The sequence below is a fragment of the Gossypium hirsutum genome, chromosome A11, assembly GCF_007990345.1.
Source record: "Gossypium hirsutum isolate 1008001.06 chromosome A11, Gossypium_hirsutum_v2.1, whole genome shotgun sequence".
Classification (NCBI taxonomy): domain Eukaryota; kingdom Viridiplantae; phylum Streptophyta; class Magnoliopsida; order Malvales; family Malvaceae; genus Gossypium; species Gossypium hirsutum.
In genome coordinates this window covers 93,300,783-93,310,715 of record NC_053434.1, presented here as the reverse complement: position 1 = coordinate 93,310,715, position 9,933 = coordinate 93,300,783, and the positions used below count along the sequence as shown (strand labels likewise).

The 9,933-nt window shown below is 38.9% G+C and overlaps 1 protein-coding gene across 2 annotated transcripts; it reads right to left on the bottom strand.

Moving 5' to 3' along the window:
- Positions 1-459: 459 nt before the first annotated feature.
- On the bottom strand, positions 460-8,202 carry LOC107891847 (uncharacterized). 2 transcript variants are annotated; one of them, XM_041081550.1, is made up of 2 exons: positions 7,819-8,187; positions 460-5,068 (listed from the first exon to the last, which is right to left on the bottom strand). In XM_041081550.1, exon 2 carries the CDS (start codon positions 1,528-1,530, stop codon positions 460-462), a length of 1,071 nt encoding a protein of 356 aa, XP_040937484.1. In that variant the 5' UTR covers positions 1,531-5,068; positions 7,819-8,187. The 2 variants fall into 2 exon arrangements, with proteins under 2 accessions (XP_040937484.1, XP_040937485.1); XM_041081551.1 differs by having other exon boundaries at positions 487-7,188; positions 7,819-8,202.
- Positions 8,203-9,933: the final 1,731 nt, after the last annotated feature.

Sequence of the window (9,933 nt, the reverse complement as noted above, 5' to 3'; positions counted from 1 at the left end):
AACTGTCCATCCGTCACTAACTTTAATTTTTGGTGCAACGATGAGGGCACCGCTCCCGCTGAATATATCCATGGCCTCCCTAATAAGCAATTGTAGGAGGGCTTGATATCCATCACCAAGAAGTCTACTTCGTATATATTCAGCCCAATTTCCAAGGAGATGTCAATCCTTCCCATCACCTTCCTTTCTGTACCGTCAAAGGCTCTTACCACATTTTGACATGTTTTCATATGAGAATCGTCAATGGGTAATCTGTTCAGAGTAGACAACGGTAGAACATTCAAAGCCGATCCATTATCGACGAGCACGCTTGGGAGTGTGTACCCCTTACATCGAGTGGTGATGTACAGGGCCTTTGTTGACCCCCTGCCCCCCGGTGGGATTTCATCATCATTAAAATAGATGAAATTATCCGCACTTATGTCATTCACCAACCGGTCCAGCTTGTTAACGAATATGTCATGGGTGACATGTTTCGTTGAGTACCTTCATCAATGCATCCCGATGCACCTCAGAACTCAGAAGTAGAGCTAATAATGATATGCGAGCCGGCTGCTTATGCAATTGCTTGACCATGCTATACTCGCTATGTTTAAGGAACTTTAGAAATTCCTTAGCCACTTCCTCCTTTACTGGATCCTTGATAGGTGCTTCAGCCTCTTTCTCCTTCTCTGTACTGACATTCTTTATTTTTGTGGGCTCCTCTCTGACGCCCACTGTATCATACCGTCTCCTGCTCCGTGTATGGGAACCCTCACCTTGAACTTCCTTAGAAGCACTTGCTATATCCTCCATCTCCTGCATTGACCCATGGCAGTTATAACTCCATGGAACTCTCTTGTTATCCTTATAAAGAAAGGAAACAGGTTTATGAATGATGACTTTCGGTACTATCGGTATTTCAATTTTATTACTTCCTGGTAAAGAAATAATGATCCTTGGTCGATTTTGATTCTTCGGTACACTTTCTAATGTGCATATATGTCTCTCATTTGGCCCAGCTTCATAAAATCCTAGCTCTTTGTTGTCCATAAAGCTTTGTATCAAAGCCTTAAACTCGTCGCATTCCGGAATCTTATGCCCCTCTTTGGCATGGAACTCACAATAGTCCCTTGCTCCTTCATTCCTCTCTTTAGAGATTATCATCTCTCTTTTTACCATTTCTTCCCAAATCATCTTCATCGGCGTTCTCACCTCAGCCACGCCTTCCTTTATTCTCCTCTCACTGGTTTCACCAATGGCATTCACTTCTTGATCGCTATGATTTGGTAATGGGTTTTCAGTATTCGGGGTATTATCGACCTTCACTACCCCCATCTTAATAAGCCTTTCTACGGTCTTCTTAAAACCAGTACGGTTTTCAATCGAATGCCATGGTATTCCAGCATGGTATTCACATCTGGCATTTGCGTCATACCATTTAGGATATGGGGGCTGTAATAGCTTAAAGTGAAAAGGAGAAATAATATGTGCATCGTATAAGCTTTGATAAAGCTCACGATACGTCACGGGGATAGGTGTGAATTGCATCCTTTCAGAATTCTGCCTTGTACCTGACTCCTGCCTTTGAGAACTCTGTTGCTCATCCACAGTTATTTTAGGTTGACCAACTGTGATTGCCCTCGTGTTGAAAGTGCTTGTGTTATTCACTTCACTATCCTTTCTCTTTGGAGCCGATCTTTTAGTTGTTTCCCCCTCAATTTTTCCACCCCTTATGGTATTCTAAATCATCTCTCCCGCCATGACTATATTCGCATAGCTTTTGGTGGTGCTCCCAATCATGTGAGTGATGAATGGAGCTTTTAGAGTGTTGATGAACAACATGGTAGTCTCTTTCTCCAACAACGGTGGTTGAACTTGCATTGCTACCTCTCTCCATCTTTGTGCATATTGCCTAAAATTTTCATTAGGCCTTTTCTCCATGTTTTGCAGCGTGGTCCTATCCGGAGTCATGTCAGTCACATGATTGTACTGCTGTATGAAGGCCTGTGCAAGATCCCTCCATGAACTTATTCTGGCCCGGCTCAGTTGATTATACCACTTGGCTGCTGCTCTAATTAAACTGTCTTGGAAACAGTGAATCAATAATTGATCATTATTCACATACCCAGTCATCCTCCTACAGAACATCGTAATGTGGGCTTCTGGGTAAGTAGTCCCATTGTACTTCTTAAATTCTGGCATCTTGAATTTGTGAAGAAGCACCAAGTCTGGGACCAAGCTTAGATCTTTGGCATCAACCCTATGATGCCCATCAGCATTCTCTAAAGCCTTGAACTTTTCCTCCAACCATTTGCAGCGATCTTCCAACTGTCTTGCAGCCTCAGTTCGTAGATCCTCTTTTTCAGCCATGTCTAAGTCAGGAAAGACAGGATTTACAGGATTGTCACCCAAATTGAATCCTAAACCAGTTGGGAAATTCATGGGGATCCCAGTATCGGCCGACCCTTGTTGGGGCCTTATAGTGACAGATGGCCTCCTAGGAAGTGCCTCGGTTTGTGTAGGCACGTGGGGTGGGGTGAAACCTGGAGGATAATCCTTATCCTCCTCGCCAGTAATTGCCATGGGAGCCTTTCCCTTATCAGTGGCCCTCAGAACTTGGGTCGTCTCAGCCATCATGTTCCTTTGTACCTTCAACATTTGCTCCCTCATGTCGTTTTGCATCTTTGCCATTTGCTCTTGCAATTGGTCCTGCATGTCCTTCTGTAACTGTTCAAATCTTTGGTCCATGTTCTTAGTTTTTGCACGAGTTCCGTAGTGATGTGTTGCTTCCAGATTTTCTTTCTCTTACTCTCTTTCTCCCTATTAATTTTAACTAATTAGGGTCTTTCTATAAACTTGAATGCATATGATACAATGAGATACTATGAAATGCAAATGCATGCATGCAAAAAGATGTCGATTCTGATTCAATTTCATTTCAGAAAACGTTATTTAAAGAACAAAAATCTTTTCATAAAACGGATTACAAATACGCTTTAGCCCGTAGGCCTAGAGTCTTAACCCTATCTAATAACAATTTTAACTCTCGTCATCTATCTGACGATGACTCATACATTATACTCAGCGTTCTAGCTTGTACTGCCAAATCCTGCAAGTGTTCAGCAACCTCTTGAATCTAAACTAAGGCTTCTCCCATAAGATAATCCCTATTTCCAACTTGATCCTGAAGATGGTGAAGTTCTCCCTTCCACTATTCTTCTCTTGCCTCGAGCTGCTCAATCCGTAGCTCATAGCCCTGTAGTGCTGCTTCCAACCTTCCGATATCATGTTTCATTTTCTCGATCTTATTCAAGCTTATCTTTAACTCGATTGTAGGGTTACAACTTCGGTGATGATGAAGAGATCATCCAAGTTCAGCCACCTTAGTTTTTAATCCTTGATTTTCCTTCTCTAAGGCCTGATTACGCGACTGCATCTCTTGAAACTTTTTCTCCCAATACTCGGCTTTGGCTCTTTCTTCCTGAATCTCTTGCTACCACTGCTCTGGAGATCTCCCTAATTCGACCCTTTTCAACGTTACTTGGGCCTTTTTGTAGTGCGTCTTTAAATCATCTCGATCTTCCTCTTTTCCTTTTTCACCTTCTCGACTTCCATCTTTTAAACATCGACGTCGAGACTTAAGCATATTTTTTCCTCTTCGAGCTTCTCAATCCTCTTTTCAATCTCTGAATTCTTTCTCTTGAACTCTTGCTTCATAACCTCTAACTCTGATGGAATCACTCGTAAGCTCTCCTCTAATGATTGAGCCACTCCCAAAATTGGCCTAGGGACATTATCGTTGACTCTCCTACTAAACCACCCTTTATACTCAAGGATTGACGTTGAGCCTTCGGTCAAGATCTTCATACAGAAAGGCTTCTTCCAAGCCTCAGAAATCTCTCGCATCTTTCTTCTTATAGTGATCTCCTTTACAAGAGAAATCACTTTGAGCTAGACCCTGTGTAACAGGTATGAACTGCATCGCTCTATATTGCCTTAGAACAAGCAATGGTGCATATCCAACAACTCCCCAAATTTCTGGCAAAATGACTCAATCAAAACTGCCATAGCGGTAAATGACTTCACTAAGAACCAACCAAGGAGCCTTCCACATAACATCTTCCTCTCGAAGATTCTGAAGAATGTCTATCCACCTCTCCCCTAAAATGTCATCTCTCCTCGGCATGTCTACTGCTTCTTTTAAGGGAGAATAACCCTCAAAGAATACTCGACAATGAACATTATCAAGCTTCCAAAAATGATTGTGGAACCAAACCAACAGCAACTGTGCACATCTAATGAATCTACCTTTGCTGGTTCTCCGACATGCACTCAAAGATCTAAATGTCTCAGCTAGGATTGCTGGTACAGGTGTATTCTGCTTACCAAAGCGATCGAACAGATCCACAACTGCCTCATCTATGTGCCCTAACGCCTTTGGGAAAATCACCATGCCGTAAATACTTAAAGCCAAGACGTCGACCCTTTTCTTTACATCTGGATGTGTCGATATCAAATCCCTCAAAATGGCCCATGGAATGTACTTACTATCACCCTTTTGCTGTATACGAGCTACAGCCCACTGCTCACTCATCCCAGTAATCATCACCAACTTCTTTGCAAAAGTTGGAAGACTAGCAGGCCTAACATGAGCCTTGTGACCTTGAATCCTCGAGCAACGTAGTAAATTCGTATACTCCTCCAAAGTAGGTACAAGATCAACATCACCAAATGTAAAGCAACTATAAGCAGGGTTCCAGAACTGTACCATCGCTCGAAACAAGTGCCTATCTACTTTGACGTCTAGCAAATAGGGAAGGTCTCCATAATTCTGATAGAAAAGATGCTTAGCCTCGTCATCCCATTGGGCTCAAATGTTTCTCAGCTCCTGAAACTCATTCTGCGTCGAATTAATATTGGTGAAGTCCCATAACTCTGACGTATATCCCTCAGTGACACTATCTCATTTCTCTAACTAGGTTTTCTCTGACCAGGTACAGACAGAAGCATTGTCCTCCACTCTATCAAGGTATTCATTCCTCATTACAAAACTTTCTAATCTAGAAATCGAGTCGTGAATCGACACCTTTAAATGCCAAATGACATGCAACGACAACAAAATAAAAATAGGTCAGTATCATAAAAAAATTATAAACAAGTACTTACAACGGTAGCCTACTGAAGGCTATCACTATCTTTCCTAAACTCTTTAAAGTTCACTATATGAGTTTTAGCTCTAAAGCCAGGGTACCTGAACCAGCAGATTCCTTGGTCTTCACCCATTATAGGCTCATATAGACCAAGTTCAGTTCAGGGGGACACATTTCCCTATGGCCATACGGAGATGAAAATCTCATGAAGGCATAGGTACAGTATCCCGAAAGTAATCCACTAGCTCATACGAATGTGAAAACCTTACGAAAGCGTAGCTTTTCACTCCCACTTAAGGGTGTGACCATAACGGTTATACAAATGCAATGTACAGCAATAAGGTAACAAACATATGCAGCAAACACATGTAAAAAGGATCCAATTTTAAAATTTTCAAACTTCCGACATTAAGACAGAAAATACTCAATTTCTTGGCTTGACTCTCTTAAGTCCCCAGCGGAGTCGCCAAGCTGTCGAAACCATTTTTTAAAGATAGTTTGAAAAATGGGGATCGAATTTTGAAAAACGAAAATGGGAGTCGCCACCAACCTTTTTAGGTGTGATTGGATCACCTTATAAAATGTTTTGGTCTACGAAAATTAAGAAAATAGGTTCGAGAGTCGGTTACGTACGAGGAAGGATTAGCACCCTCGCAACGCCCAAAATTGGTACCAAATTGAATAGTTTTCTGTCTTAATGTCAAAATTTTGAAAGGATTTAAATATATGATCCCTTTTTTAAAATCGGAATTATTTAAGTTGAAAAATCGAGATTCCTTAGCTCTGAAAGAATACAAACATCACATCTAGCATGATAGGACACGATATTCTTAAACTCTCGTAACTAAAATCATCTCGTGATTTACAAAATCTATTTAGAAGGATACTTTAGACATTTAGACAAACGAGAAATCGCAACCCAGCATGTGAGGGCACTATTTCCCTAATTCCTAAATACGAAAAACATTGCCTCATTTTAGAAAAACTTTTGGATAAAATATGACAATTAAATGAAATATATTTTTTTAAAATAATGATTTGAGTAAAATTTAAAAAATAATTTACTAAGAGTAATACTATAAAAAATTATTATTAAAAATGAAATAGTTTGATATGATACTAAAATTATTAAAAAATTAAAATATATAAAAAAATCAGGGAAACATGGATTAAATCAAAATAAAAAGGGTTGAAAAATGAAGATGAACAAAGAATAAAGTAAGAACAAACCGTAGAAAATAAGAACGTAAGAGGGAGAGAAATTTGAGTGAAAGCTCTCAAAAATTTTTATTGTTTCCCAAAACTCCAGTGTGTTTACAATGAAGGGAGAGGCCTCTATTTATAGTTGAACCTCCTCAAATCCAACGGTATAGATCAATTACATCAACAGTTAAGATTAAAAGGTATCTACAAATTAAATCTCTAAGATTACAAAATCATATCTTCTAAGATTGCATATTATATTTAAGATTGTAATCATATCTAAGATTGTATCATATCTAAGATTGCATATCATATCTAAGATTGCATATCATTGAAGATTATATTTCCATATGAGTCAAGCTTGTAGATGGACCTTAAATCTTTTCAAGTAATGGGTCATTCCGATCGGGCCAAATTATATTTGTAATTCTGAACTGAACTTGGACTTCGTTTTTTTTGGGTTTATTATTTTTGTTTTTGGACTTATTTCTGGGCCCGGGCAAAATTGAGTGTCTACAGTAATTAGTTATAATATTAAAAGATTGATTTAATACATAGATTAAAAATAATTGAATTAGAAAATCTCTGATTGCCTAAAAAAATGCTCTCGTCTTATTCGGTTTCTAATGTGGACAATAATGGAGAAAGTGACTCTTCCTGAGGACCATCATAAAGAAGGTCCGTTTCAAGGAATCAGACGTGAATACTAAAGATGCGATGGCTGTGGAGGACTCCAACACAAAAAAAGTCTATTTCAAGGAATCAGACGGGTCTCCTAAAAATGTGATGGTCGTGGAGTCATCACCAACGCCTTCTCTTTCTTGGAAAGATATGCTACTGGGGATAGATACTCCTGCATTGAATAAAACAAATGGTGGTCACTTTCTTGTTGATAACTTTTCCCTCTCTGAGTAGGATGTAAAGAAATTGGTGGTTGATGGTGTTCCTTCAATCTTTTTCTCGAAGAGAGTTTATTAGCTATTGGAAAAGGGGATGTCAACCTTTGTGGTTCTCAAGATGCTTGGTCGGAACCTTGGAATCACGACTCTGCATAATAAATTATATGGGATTTGGAAGCCATTTAAGCCTTTTCAATTAATGGATATAGAGAATGGTTATTTTCTCGCTAAATTTCAAAGCACTAATGACTATAATAAGATCATTTCTCAGGGGCCATCGGTTATCTTTGGTTATTACCTAATCGTTCAACCGTGGACGATTGATTTCAATCCTAGTCTACCTTACCCTAATTTGGTTCTCACATGGATTCAATTTCCTGATCTCCCTAGTCATTTATATCAAAAACAAATTCTAATAGAGATTAGGGGAATGGTAGGTAAAGTCACTAAATTAGATTTCAACACAGATAGCAAAGCACGGGGTCGTTATGCTCACATGGCAGTTTATGTCAATTTAGGGAGACCTTTAATTTCTAAAATTCTCATCAATGGTAGTCTTTAAAGAATTGAATATAAGAATTTACCTGTGGTTTGTTTCAAGTGTGGTTGCTATAGACACAGCAAGGAGAACTATCCGGTTGTTATAAATTCTTCAGTGACAGAAGAGAAATGGGAGAAATCGGAACAAACCATTGCAACTTCTGAGGTGGCTGAAGATGGGGAGTCTGGGCCCTGGATGTTGGTGGAGCTGAGGAGCAGGCGCGGCACCTTGGATGGGAACAAAAAAGGAAATAATCCTAAATGGGAGAAATTTTTTGGGTCAAGATAGGACTAGAGGCGAATTCAATGGAGGAAGATTTAAGTATGGAAAATCATAGGGATTTGAAGAAAAAAGGGAAAGTCACGATTGATCCTCATGAAAAATTATCAACGGGTAAAAAATCTGGTTTTAATGGGTCCAAAAAAGTGAACGTGTGCCTGTCGGTGAGGAAGCTTTTAACTAGTCAGGCCTATGACCCAAAAAACCACAATTCCTTAAAAGATCACAATAAGGTTGGGCTCAAGACGGGCTTGGTCCTACAGCTTCATTCGGCTGCTAATCAGTAGACTTCCTTGGTCATTCAGCAGGCCTCCAACAACTATAATTCGGGTCAACTAAGAGAGGCCCAAGCTTCGAAGGAGACTGTTTCAAATTTTTCGAAGACTCCAGTGCCACGCATGGTTTATGTCATATTATTAGAGAAAATATTCAGACCCTAAATTTAGGTATTTCTGAATCCTTTTGTCATTTAATTTCGAATTCACAAGCTAGTTGTGATGGAGATCACGTGAAGGTGGACACTCCTACTTCGGTCCAAAAGCAAGCACAACCTGTGGTACACTTCAACCCTACATTTGAAGAGAATTCATTTGTTAATGTGGCGGTAAAGGAAGGAGTGTTGGAGGCCAAAAACCACTCAGCAATGGTGTTTAAAAGAAGCAGCATTCTGGAGCCGATTAGCGAGGAGACAAGGGGTAGTGTATGCCCGTCTAAAATTAAATTGCCTAGAGAGTTCTCGAAGGGATAGAATACAGGTGCTAAAGTAACTGGCTTTAAAGGAGGGTGAAAACTTAATAAAACACTAAAGGGACCGGGTAATCGTTTCAAGACTTCTGAAAATGCCCGGGTTCATTTTGTTGATTCTATGAAAAGGCCAGCAGACCTTATTACGTCTGAAATTAATGGAAATTCTGCTAAAGATTTTTCGCGGAAAAAAGAAGAGCGAGAGGAATTCTCCTCCACCAGACACAATTGAGATAAGCTCTTTTTTCTTTTTTAATTTTATTATGATGAATATGTCTATTTCTTCTTAGAATGTATCGAGTTGTGCATCTGATAAATTTTTTCGAGCCTTTCATGAGTATAATAATCAGTATAAGCCTGATATAATTTGCCTTCTAGAGCCAAGAATCAGTGGGGTTAAAGCTGACACAATTATTGCTAAGTTGGGTTGGGACTCGAGTAGAAGCAGTGGGATTTTCTAGAGGTATTTGGATTGGTTAGAAGAATTCAATTGATTTGGAGGTGGTCGGTAATCATCCCCTCAATTCATCTTGGCTCGTATCTACTCCAAACTGCATCCTCATTCGGTCTTTGTTACTTTTGTTTATGGGAAAACAAAAAAGGAAAATTTTGTAAAATGATTTAAGTCACACAGTCCCATATGAGTATGTTCCTTGGATGATTTTAACGACATCTGTAACACCCTAAAAATTTCTACAGTAAGATATTATCCTTAATATAATAAAATAAGGAAATAAAGTAACAAGAAGAGGAAAATTGAGTTATGCCACTGGAAAGTATATTATGACATATTGATTCAAGAAATGACTAAATTGTAAAAGTGAGAAAAGTTTTGTGGCCCAAGAGTAAATACTCAAAATTTGAGGGATTAAAGTGTAAATATAAAAAATTTGAAGGACTAATAGTGAAAATATTTTAAGGGTGGAATGATCTAGAAACCAAGGAAAATTGATGAATTAGGACCAAATTGAATAGGTGAAAAATTATGAGGGACTAAATTACAATTTTACCAAATCAAGTGATGACTCAAAAATGGAATTTTAAAAGATCACAAAGGGAAAAATGGTCAATTGGAAGAGAGAGAAATCTAGAAAGTAATGATGATGCTGGTGATATTTTATAACTATTTAATTAG